At 37.5% G+C, this 12,523-nt stretch overlaps 2 protein-coding genes across 2 annotated transcripts; both read left to right on the top strand.

Moving 5' to 3' along the window:
- The first annotated feature begins 1,462 nt into the window (after positions 1-1,462).
- Positions 1,463-4,519, top strand: LOC119996874 (potassium transporter 5-like). The gene is made up of 6 exons (XM_038843658.1): positions 1,463-1,827; positions 1,901-2,126; positions 2,211-2,459; positions 2,541-3,023; positions 3,126-3,380; positions 3,479-4,519. Exons 1-6 carry the CDS (start codon positions 1,636-1,638, stop codon positions 4,372-4,374), a joined length of 2,301 nt encoding a protein of 766 aa, XP_038699586.1. The 5' UTR covers positions 1,463-1,635; the 3' UTR covers positions 4,375-4,519.
- A 500-nt stretch (positions 4,520-5,019) lies between these two features.
- LOC119991636 (probable histone-arginine methyltransferase 1.3) lies at positions 5,020-12,296 on the top strand. Its single transcript, XM_038838052.1, has 15 exons — positions 5,020-5,491; positions 5,750-5,812; positions 6,056-6,155; positions 6,951-7,094; positions 7,254-7,357; positions 7,479-7,577; positions 7,674-7,743; positions 8,090-8,186; positions 8,966-9,020; positions 9,303-9,386; positions 10,578-10,655; positions 11,077-11,180; positions 11,291-11,463; positions 11,544-11,695; positions 11,886-12,296. Exons 1-15 carry the CDS (start codon positions 5,273-5,275, stop codon positions 11,967-11,969), a joined length of 1,626 nt encoding a protein of 541 aa, XP_038693980.1. The 5' UTR covers positions 5,020-5,272; the 3' UTR covers positions 11,970-12,296.
- Positions 12,297-12,523: the final 227 nt, after the last annotated feature.

Below are 12,523 nucleotides of genomic sequence, written 5' to 3'. Positions count from 1 at the left end.
AGAATAGATGGTGGAATGATTTTGAGATTTCACCCTCCCATAATCAACCAAACAAAGAGAATGGGTGATTCTTACCCTCATTACACTCTCTAAATGCCAACCAAATGTCCCGTTATTGCCTGCACCTCTCATTGATGTAACTGTGAGTATGATCTGTTTTACTTTGTGTATTATTCTTTCTTAATGTTTGCTAAATAGGATTTATAGTCGACTGCTTGCTAAAGAGGAATGAACTAGTTATTCTGGTTATTAGTTGAAGAAAATAAGTTCTAAGCTATGGAAAATGCATCATTTTTTAGTTTCTTCAAATTTGATATGGCTTGAGGATCGGACACTCATCTTTCGATGCAGTGGAAAAGGAACTGAACCAGCGCATCACATGATAGAGAAGGGAGGGTACAACAGGAGTCTTTTCTACTGCATTGAAATATAGAGTGCCTGTATCTCTAGAACCAAACTGGGTGCATCAAATGATAGAGACGAGAGGGTACAACAGAAGGGCTCGTTCGTTTCAGTGGAGAGGGGATTGACTAAACTAAACACCATTCTATGGATCATTACTGGTTCAAGAAACCAGAGGATCTTGCCAAAACTTTAGAGATAGCTACGATAAGGATGGTGAATTTAAGAGTTGGCACCGACTGAAATGGTCGTACTTATCAGAATCTACCAAATGATTCAAAGAAGGTCTAGTCATAACTGCTTGAGGATGGTACAGCCAAGCACAAATTATGATTTGTCCTGCCGATTTTGTGCCCAATGGATGGTATTCTTGTGGGATTGGTTTGTTACTGTATAGTGCCTATGAGAAATCCCCCCCCCCCCCCAATCGATTTTTTTATGGAGAAGACAGATTACAAAATATGAAGAGTAAAATCTTCTGTGGTGATGTTCTTACTCTTACTAGTACAGTCCACAACGTTAACCCATTGATCCTGCTTTAAGACAGGCAAAAGTTTAATTCATATATACACTAAATTTATGTTTAATAAAATCTAAAAAAGAAGATTCAGCTTGAGACAGTAAATTTAGAAAACAAATCCTATCTGAAGAAACACCAGTTTGAATTCATTCACTACATGTGTTTGCCTCCTCTTCCTCTTCATTTATGCAACTCTGGTTGAATTTTACACAGCGAAAATTCGAAATGCACACAATAACAATTACTAAATTAGAAGATATTTCAGATTTAAAAAAAAAAACACTTTTTTAGATAACTTAATTAGGTTGTTAAATTGTTAATAATGGTGTAATTACATGGAAGTTTCCCGATTTAATTCGTGACCTGTCCTACAACCCTCTCTTATCTGCCAACACGTATTAGCAAACTTGGTAATAACGCGTTTGCCTTGTAAATCCTCAAATTTAATGAACTACTTAAAATTTGAATTTAAAAGAAAATCCTTTATCTTTTATGGCTATCTTGGTAAGTGCTAGAATTTCAATTTACAAGAACTCCTTTTATGCTCATCTTGATCAGCGTAAAAATATTTCTATTTACTAGAATACGGTCAAACGCAACCCAAAACTACTACTAATACAAACACAGGTGCTGTTTCAACAGTGTCTTATACACACACACAGAGTGGTTTTAGTGCGACAAAAGGGGTGCTGTTTCAATAGTATTTTGCATCAATGGAGGCTGGTGACTTAGAACCTGAAAATCCACAAGAAAACAGAATGGAAAGCATAGAAGAAGAAGAAGAAGCACGTCATGATCGGCCTATTGAGATCAATACAATGAAGAAGCCTTCTTGGAGGAATCTGATGCATAATGATTCATTCTTAGAGAATGGTTTGAGTGATGATCAAGGCCATGGATCCATGGTATGTTATTATTTCTTTTTTATAACTCGATTACCTTATTTGGTTTAACAAGATTTTATTGAATTTAATTCAGGCAACATATTGGAAGGCCACTTTGATGCTTGCATTCCAGAGTATTGGGGTTGTGTATGGTGACCTTGGAACCTCACCGTTGTATGTACTACCTGGGGTTTTCCCCGATGGAGTAACACCCGACGATGACATCCTCGGTGTTTTGTCTTTGATCTTCTATGCCATAACATTAATTTCTGTGATCAAATATGTTTTCATTGTTTTGGCTGCTAATGACAACGGCAATGGTAAGCTTGTCTCAATTCTTTGGTTTTAATAAGGTCATAAATTGTAAAGTAATTCACTTTTTGAACTGAACTGTTGTGTTTTAGGTGGGACATTTGCTTTGTACTCTCTGTTATGTCGGTATGCTGACCTAAACGCGATGCCAAATCGACAGCCAGAAGATCGAGAAGTGTCTAATTACGAGCTTGAATTGCCAAGTCGACGGCTTAAGATGGCTTCGATTGTGAAATCAGCTATTGAGAAGAGCACCTTCATGAAATACTTTATTTTGTTGGTGACCTTGTTTGCCACTTCAATGGTCATGGGAGATGGCATTCTCACACCCTGCATATCAGGTACGGCATACATGTATTATATCTACATTGCACAAATGATAAGCTTGATTAATTTGTGTTTTTGATGTTTTATTCCTACAGTGCTGTCAGCTGTATCGGGTATCAAAGCTGCTGATAATGCACTTACCAATAATGCTGTCACTTGGATTTCAGTGGTGATTTTGATTCTCTTGTTCCAAATCCAGAGATTTGGAACAGATAAAATTGGATATGCTTTTGCACCGATCTTGACAATTTGGTTCACTTTCATTGGATTTATTGGTGTGTACAACTTTGTTAAGTATGAGCCTAGCAAAATAATCAAGGCTGTCAATCCGTGGTACATCGTAATGTATTTCGCGAGGAATAAGTTGAATGCTTGGAAATCTCTTGGAGGGGTAATTCTATGCCTCACAGGTTCTGAAGCTTTGTTCGCCGATTTGGGCCACTTTAATGTTCGTGCAATTCGAATAAGCTCGTGTACCGTGGTTTTTCCCTGTATAATTTGTGCATATTTTGGTCAAGCATCATACCTCTTGAAGAACAAACAGGATGTAGCAAATGCATTCTACAGTTCAGTCCCGGGTAAGTCTATTTATTAGTCCTCAACAGCTATTGTGACTATTGCCAACTTACTTCTGGTTTTTGCTCCTCTAGTGACTTACACTTGACTTCCTTTTGGTTCAGGAAAACTTTACTGGCCGATGTTTGTCATTGCAGTATTGGCAGCTGTAATTGCTAGCCAGTCGATGATCTCGGCCTCATTTTCTATAGTTCAACAATCAGTAGCACTTGGTTGTTTCCCTCGCGTTAAAATCGTGCATACATCAAGAAAATACGCGGGGCAAGTTTATGTTCCTGAGATCAACCACCTGCTGATGCTCGCTTGCGTTGGCATCACTCTTGGCTTCAAGAGTTCGTTGGAAATCGGCAATGCATATGGTAATAACCTTTCATATTGTCCTAAAAATAGAGACATAACATGAGCACACAACTTGCTGACTATTGAATGCATCTATTATTTGTTTTATTCATTGCAGGAATCGCAGTGGCATTCGTGCTTTCGATCACGTCTTCCTTTCTTATTCTAGTGATGATCATGATATGGAAGACAAATATGATTCTTGTCATTGCCTACGCGTTGATTATTGGACTGTCTGAACTACTCATGTTGAGTGCCTCCCTTTACAAGTTTGTTGATGGAGGCTACATTCCACTAATCTTTGCCATCGTATTGGTGACTATAACTTGCATCTGGAACTACGGTCATCGCAAAAAGTATCAGTACCAGCTAGTAAACAAAATCTCAATCAACGCAGTCACCGAGATAGCCTCAAATCCAACCATCCACCGTGTCCCTGGTATTGCTCTATTCTACACTGAACTTGTTCATGGAATATCTCCTATGTTCACCCAATATGCTTCACAAGTCAAGGCCTTGCATTCAATTCTAGTGTTCATTTCAATCAAGTCATTGCACATCAGCAAAGTCCCTCCAGACGAGCGGTTTCTGTTTCAACGAGTAGAATCTGAAGGGATACCAATATTCCGATCCGTTGTGAGGTACGGATACAAGGATGAAAGAAAGGAATGGGAGTCCTTTGAGGCTACATTGGTGGATCAATTGAGGAAGTTCATAGTAGCTAATCCAAGATTGATGAGATTTTATGATTCGGATGGTAAGGAAGGGACCATGATAGATGAAGAAAGGACTCAAACCGAGTTGAGATTGGTCGATAATGCGCTGAGACATGGAGATGTGACATATTTGATGGGTGAAGTAGAGATGACTGCTTCAAAGAGTTCGAGTCCATGGAAGAAAATGGTGATAGATTATGGTTATAATTGGTTGAGCAGATGTGTGAGACAACCTGATGAATTTTTTATGCTTCCTCGGAAGCGTCTGCTCAAGGTGGGAATGACTTGTGAGGTTTAGTGTTGTCTAAAGAAAGAAGAATCAATCTGGTTTTGATTGTTAGATTTTTGCAGTCTTTTCCCTTTTGTCTTGTTGAAGTCTGATAGTTAAAACTTAAAAAGTCTGTATTTCAACTATTCATAATCAGTTCTTATTTTCTTTTAGAGCCAATGAATCTCTCACAGAATTGATAGAAGACTAAAAGAGTTGCCAAGTATTGGCTGAAAAAAGGCATGGTCCCATCATCCCATAGGTGTCTTCATTAGGCAATTCACTAGATATGTCTTTACACAACTCAACACTCTACATTATTTTCATCATTAGAATTCTTCTATGTGGTCGTGAATTTACGCCAGTCTTCCTTGTGGCCCGGATTTTAGGCCAATAACATCTGATTGAGTTCCATGTCAATAAGAATAAAAAAAAAAGATTAATCAATGCATTATTACTTTCATTAATGTACAATAACACAACACACACAAGGGGAAAAAAAGAGGCAACGCGGCTATATCCAAAATCACACACTACAAGCAATCCCACCATATAACCCTTTTGGGACCCACAATTTGAACAGATCAACGTCTCGAGATTCCTTTATTCAACTTCACACCATCTTCAGTTCGTTCACAAACAGACAAACACCCTTCATCACTACCGTCACACCAAACTTTCGGTGTGAGTGTTACACACCCAAAGCCGTCATCAGCAAGCACGCTCAGCGCCATTTCAAGAAAGCGTAGTGGCGTACTGTAACTGAGCCTCTAAAAGCCCAAGAAAATTACTATAAAACCTTCATCTCTGTTCTATGTTCGCTTTCTTTGACGGCTGTCTCATTTTTTAGCGGTTTTCGCCAAAACCCTAAAATTTCAATCGGTGCGTAAGATATTGATTGTGGTGTTTGAGCGTGGAGGAGACAGCAATGGAGGTCTCGGTGGGTCAAAAGCTCCAGCATGAGTTCACTTTGACCTCAGTCTCTGACATCGCTTCTTCTTCTTCTTCTTCTTCTCCTGCTTCCGTGGTGTCTCTATCTTCACCGGTTGTTGCTAGGTTTAGCGCCGATTCTGGAGTCGTGGAGCTGCGGTTTGGTCCAGATTCTGAGGCTAGTGATGCTGTGACTGTCAATATTAGAACTGCAAAGGTTAGTATTATACTGTCGGTATTGAGGTGCCGAGTGAGTGGAGTATTTATCGACAGAAAATTGCAGGAGAGAAACTGTTTTCTTTGATTTCACATCAAAATAATGTGGTTTGCTTTCCACATTTTCTTAGATCAGCTCATTTAGTTGTTTTTAGCTTATTTGTTGTTGGTGAAATTTGCGAGAATCACTTGCTTTAATGGTACATGATATTATTGTAATATTTTTCTTTAACCTTTTCCTTTCTTTCAAATTGTTCAGCTCTTCAAGTTGGGCCCAGTTCAATCAGTTTGCATAGCTGAAGGTTCTGAGATAACTAAAGAGGTACAAAGGATATGTTAATTTGATATCTTCTGGATTTTCCCCCTAATATATATGATATGCGAATTGAATGATAACTTGTTAGGGCTTTTAGCACTTCCGACATGAAGGTGTTTGTGCAATTTACTAATATTTGCATTTGCTGCATTACATTTTAATGTATGTCTGTGACAATTACTAATATATGTATGTTTTTCTACCTATGATGTATTTTTCTAGTCTCTCATATCATAGTTTTTGGACCAGGAATCATATTCAAGGGGATTCAATATATGGTTTAGTAATATAGAGGAAAGCAGGGCCTTCCATGTTGCGTTTGAGCAATGGAAGACGGAAACTGTACAAGGTGCTGATTTAACTTTCTTAAAAATTACTGCAGTATCATTTCTTCTGAAGTCAGAGTTTGGGCATACTTCTTTTCCTCAAACAGTGGTTCCTTTTTTATTTTTTTCTCTTCTTTTAAAGAACATTCTCAGATAATTGATGACTCAGTTGAAAGTTTGTAATTGAATACCTGGAGGGTCGTGCTACTTCCATGTGTATATTAGAGTTGAGTACCTCCTCGAGGGATTTGTTTCTTCCATTTGTATAGTGGGTGTGGTAGTTCGAGTTACAAGTTTAGCTGAGTGAATAAGCTCTAGAGGTTCATAATTTTTAAGAGCTCACGTTAATAATGGACAGAATGGTGGTTGACATCTAGAAATCTGCATGACATTTTATTCAATACGGGATTCTCTCCCCTACTGCAAAGTTCTAAGTTAGTCTCTTTCTGTTACTGTAATCGCTGAAGACTGCTGTTGGAGGTAATGAGTAGTAAATGTCCCTTTAGTTAGACTGTATCACGTATTCACATTTACCTCATTTAGTTAACAGTTGCATCTTTTGAAATCCGATGCTGAAAGTGAAAGGTAATCAAACAAAGCAAATTGAGCAACCAGGGGCACAAGAGTCAAGACCTAGATTCTTGTGTCAAATCCCATTCTTGTCATGGAATGTAATGTCTTCCTTGGGGATGTCTATGTATATATATATTTTCTACGTTTATGTGGAGCTTATTTAGCTTTCTCCATGAAGTGGAACTGTTACATTTTATCATTATATGCTTAAATGACCCTTAAACTTTTGTTGTTTTTCCTTTCAGGATCGTGCTTACCAAATGGAGCAGTTTCCACTTCTAAAAGCAAGTTCGATGATAAAATTGAGCCATCTTCTGCTAAGATGTATTTCCATTATTATGGACAGCTGCTGCACCAGCAGAATATGTTACAGGATTATGTGAGGACAGGTTAATTTGCCATGCTATCTTCTTTGTGCAAATCTTTTTTAAATATTGAGATACCCAATTAAGTTTTGCATTTCATCTTCTTTTACTCCATGCTCTCAAATTAGGAGGAAATTGCATGAACATATAAGTTATGCAGTGCATGTGAATTTTTTTTTTCAGGAACGTATTATGCTGCAGTAATTGAGAATCGTGCAGATTTTGCTGGTCGTATAGTGGTTGATGTTGGCGCCGGCAGTGGTATTTTGTCTTTGTTTGCTGCCCAGGTATAAGGGTTGTCTGATAGATTTGGGACATATAATATCGATCCCCTGAACTTACCGTCTAAGTGGGTTTATATAGTGCAAATGGCAGAATGACCTTTTTATCTCTTTATGCCAACTTCAGGCTGGTGCAAAGCATGTATACGCTGTGGAAGCATCAGAAATGGCAGAATATGCACGGAAACTTATTGAAGGGAACCCATCTCTGGGTCAACGGATTACGGTGAGACTCTTGTCGGTCATATCAGTTTATTTCTGGAAATGTTATTGTCAGTTTGTCATCTCAATTTTTCCCCTCATTACACTACCTAAAATGTAGGTGATCAAAGGCAAGGTTGAGGAAGTTCTATTACCAGTGAAAGCAGATATTATGATCTCTGAACCAATGGGTACATTTTTACATCACACATGGTTGCTCATGCCTTATATGATGAAGATCTACTAACATTCAACTTGCACATTGTTTACATTTTGCTATGTCGATTGAACTTTGTAAAGAAAGGTCCAATAACCATAATAACCATCTTGGCCATTTAAAAACATAATGTTTACCTTTTCTTTTCTTTTCTTTTTGTCTTTTTTAGTTGTCTTTCTTTTATAATTTTATTTATTTATTTTTTTTGGGTGGTGGCGGTGGGAAATGTAAAGGATGGAGCATATATACTCCTTAGGTTATATAATAAAGCAGGTCAGATCACTGTCATTTGACCCTTTCATATCTGGTGATTCCCTTAGGCACCCTCCTAGTCAATGAAAGAATGCTGGAGTCCTATGTAATTGCAAGAAATCGGTTTCTTGTCCCAAATGGAAAAATGTTTCCTACTATAGGAAGGTAAATGTTATTCTTAAACAGCACTTTTGCCCCTTGATGTTCCTATGCAATTTTCAAAAGGCCTGTGTCATTCATATTAATTTTAATCATGCTTTATGCAATAACCTGCATGTTGCGATTGCAGTTTGCACCCCACAATGCTATTGTGATGATATTCATCCCACTTGCTTGATTTATGTCATGTTGGTTGTGGAGATTTATACTTTAGCTCCTGCTGTGGCCCGATTTTTACACCGTCGTCCCCTTGGCTTTTTATTTCAAATGCGCCTCGCATATGGGTGGCAAGAGGGCGCTTATTCCTCGACTGTGGGAACTCTCTATCTAGTCACTCTTTTGATAGCACTTATGGCATCATATATTATTACTCTTGTTGATTGTTGATAGTTCGATTAAGATATGCTCAGAATTTTTTTTTATGTTTCATACTTATTTATCAATAATTGCAAATTCGAAAAGCCTGCCAAGGCATGAATGTGGCTTTTGTACAATCGTAAACTTCATTGGAAAAAGAAGTGTAATGTGTGGCATTTTTTTAGACATGCTAGTTCAAGGACCAGCTTCCTGGTTCAAATTGTAGTTGGATTCTTCTCCGCGTGTTTAACATGTAACCCACGGATTCTTCAGTATATAGGTTATCTCATGCATATGTAGTTGATTTACGTAGAGTGGGGTTCTTATGTTGGGGTTTTCTTTTTCTGTTTGTGCTTTGAAATTCACGTAAAAATTTGTTGCGCGTGTTACTTTTAGTGTATTCCTTCTTAACTGCTCACTTTTTGTAGGATACATATGGCACCTTTCAGTGACGAATATTTGTTTGTCGAAATTGCGAATAAGGTATGTTTTTTTATAAGTTATACTGGATTATTTTACTACTTTATTTGATTTTTTTTGTCTTTAACATCCTGGAAGGAAATGGAACAGTCCAAAAAGTGTTGTTTACCGACTTGGGAAATCTGTCCTCTGACATGCTTAGTGTTGTTAACGTTAGCAGATTTTTCTTGTATTGTGCCTTTGCATCAGTTACATTGTGTAGATTATCTGGTGTTGCATTTTCTGCTTCTTGCCATTATTTTATTTTGAACTGTCACGCTTTACTAATTATGGTCTGTTTTTCAGGCCCTCTTTTGGCAGCAACAGAACTATTATGGAGTTGATTTGACACCCCTACATGGACAAGCTTTCCACGGATACTTTTCTCAGGTATGCTTTACTCAGCATGTCTCATAATCTTGAAATTAAGCTTTCATTTTGCTCGACTTTATAAAAAAAGGCGAGGCTGGCTTCAACGCAAATGTGGATATGCTAGTGGATTACAGATGTTATAGTGAACTGGGTTTGCGTTTCCGGTTTCACAATCCATATCATTTTTGTGATGAAAATTTGAGCACCTAAAGGCTAAAATCTAGGCTTCCATGGTTCTTTGTAAAATTCCTTTTACGGTGAAAACAAGGATATGCTATTATTTAAATTCAAGTTCTGTTTAAATATTTTGACTGTGTTGACATCTTTCTAAGGTAGCACCTCCTCAAATGTTGTTAGGTTCTTTTCATATGGTAAGTTTAAGAGTGTCATTCTGAAGTCTACTTCATGATCTACCTTTTCTCCTCTTTATGATTCTTAGTTAATTTTCTGAAGGAAACAGGGAAGTTAAGATCACTCCCTATTGGTTACTCCTGTTAGTGGGAATCCTAAATTGTGCAATAAATTTAGTTCTTCTACGAAGTGCACCCTAGTTGTCAATTCCAGCTCATCGTCTTCCTCTGCCTCAAATACTAGATGGAACAAGTATTATGGAGACTACAGACATCACCATAATTTTATAAACATTGTAGATTTACTTGCCTACTTCCTACTTCCTACTTCCTACTTCCTACTTCATTGAAAATCACTCAATCTGTGGAAATCCTAATGTCCCTATTGGCTTTGAAGGTTCATATTGGGTTAAACTGGAACTTGGAAGTAGTAAAACATAGTAGGGACCAGGTGCAATTGAATCTACAGGAGTAATGTTTGTTCAAGCTTTGTCTTGTCAAACCCATTTTACTGGATCTGGATACTTAATGGGGGGCCGGCAGCCTTACTCCCTCATGCGTAGAGGCTGTTTCCACATTCTTGAGTCAACTTTCCTCCCCTGTTGATTAGAGAGTATACATCTTTGCTTCTGCTTTCTGTAAAGCCAGAGGGATTATTATAACTTAAGTTCTGGATTATACTTGACCAGTATCAAAATCTTTGTAACTGTGAACTTTAGTGCATAAAGTCAAGAATTGTACCTATATTGACTTAATAAATTATGCTTGGAACACTTAATTGATTGTTGATTTCCTAGTGTTATGCTTAGTGTTCCTTCTTTGATCATTTGACAGGATTTTGCTTTTCTTGTAATTGCAGCCTGTTGTTGATGCCTTTGATCCACGATTATTGGTTGCACCTGCAATGCACCATGTTATAGATTTCACTCAAGTTAAGGTATGAGTTCTCCTCACGGCATTATGCTTCTGCTAGTTAAGCTGCAAATGTCTTCATAGCTTACAAAATGCCCCTGTTAAATCAATATAAAATTGGTTGATTCCGTGCCTGGTTCTTTCTCTTCAACCTTAGAGTTGAACTTACGAGATAAATCTTTCTCTTAGTATTTTCTATGCGTTCTGTTCTCTCATCTCTGTGGATGGTGTATCCATGTTTGCCTTCATTTTGCCTCTTTAGTTATTTGTCGCATTCGAAAACAATTTTTAGTCTCCATACTATAGGAGACACTGAGAAAAGTTGTTTTTTATGCTACTTAAAATCTGCATTTTTTTGTTAGAACTATTCATAGGAACTGAATGTGTCATTGTTGTCATTCATACCTTTTTAACCAGCACAAGCGTTTCATAATTCCCTATTGCAGGAAGAAGATTTGTTTGAGATTGATATTCCACTAAAATTTGTAGCCTCTGTTGGCACCAGAGTACATGGATTGGCATGTTGGTTTGATGTATTATTTGACGGAAGGTAGATAATTATTAATAAAGATGGTTATTATGATGCAGCCTTTGCATCTTGTTACCTTGCTTGATCGTCGTGTCTGTCTGATTAATTGCTTTCAATCCGTTCATCTGCAGTACTGTACAGCGGTGGCTTACAACTGCCCCTGGTGCACCAACTACGCACTGGTACCAACTACGTTGTGTTCTATCTCAACCACTGTATGTTATGGCAGGACAAGAAATAACTGGCCACCTCCACATGATTGCGCACAGCGCTCAAAGTTACACCATATATTTGACGTTATCAAGTTAGTTCGAATTTTCTTCAAGTTTCCTTTTTGCTAACTCACCTGCTTATTCTCTAACAAGTTATTATTAATTTTAATAGCCAAAATGTGGGGCCCTGGTGCCGAACAAGGAGGATTGTTTCAGTCATCAGCATGCAAAGTTGATTTGAAAGAACCGTATTATAGAATGTCTCAACCACAACCTTATCCGCTGGTGCAAGATCAGCAACCACATCAGCTATTACAGCCACAGGTAATCTATAATCTAGTTATCACTGTTGCAGTAGAAAAACTGTTGCATGCATTTAAATTCTATGCTTCCACTATCTTCCAAGATTATGTTGAGTGAGTTTTCAACTATAATGCTCATATAATATGATTCATACAATATGCAACCACATCTCTTCTGTTATTCTTTTAACCTAAATTATACTCTTTCACAGGACATAAATATTCAATCTGACGACTTAGAAGACACTGAATTACTTCAGCAACAAACACATAGTTCAGGTGCTCATCTCCAATAAGTAAGTTTAACCACGAAAGGTGTTTGAATTTTATATTTGTAAAAGGGAAAAGTTTTTGTGAGCATATCTTGTAACCTAAAAGTTCCTACCCGGCAAGTGAGGGGCTTCTGCATGGATTCTGGCAATTTATTTGTAAAATAGATGGAGACGATTCAACCCTAAATTTGGATTCTTCCTATTAAATTATGAGCTTATTAGGATAAACTTGTGTAGGAGTTGTGCTTTTGGACTTGAAATGTTTATTTCTCTGGATGGAGCACCATTCTTCACAAGATATGGTGCATTTGGTTTCTATCAATGTTTACGACTTGGTAGTCCTCTTAGTTATTTTGGACAGGTTCATCTATTTGGTTTTGGACAGGTCCGTCTATTTGAATGAACATTGTCATTTAGTCATTCAGGGACAAATCAGTTAATTTTTTTTTATAGGGTTTAAGGGTGAAAAGTGTTACACATCCATAGATTAGGGATATAATATCGACTTTTGTCAATAAATTCTTTGATATGTCAAATAGATGTCATGAAGAGTTCTTTAGTCATTAGGATGAAATGGA

This window comes from Tripterygium wilfordii, chromosome 1, assembly GCF_013401445.1.
Source record: "Tripterygium wilfordii isolate XIE 37 chromosome 1, ASM1340144v1, whole genome shotgun sequence".
Classification (NCBI taxonomy): Eukaryota; Viridiplantae; Streptophyta; class Magnoliopsida; order Celastrales; family Celastraceae; genus Tripterygium; species Tripterygium wilfordii.
Note: the sequence above shows the minus strand (reverse complement) of the source record. Positions and strands in the feature narration are given on the sequence as shown.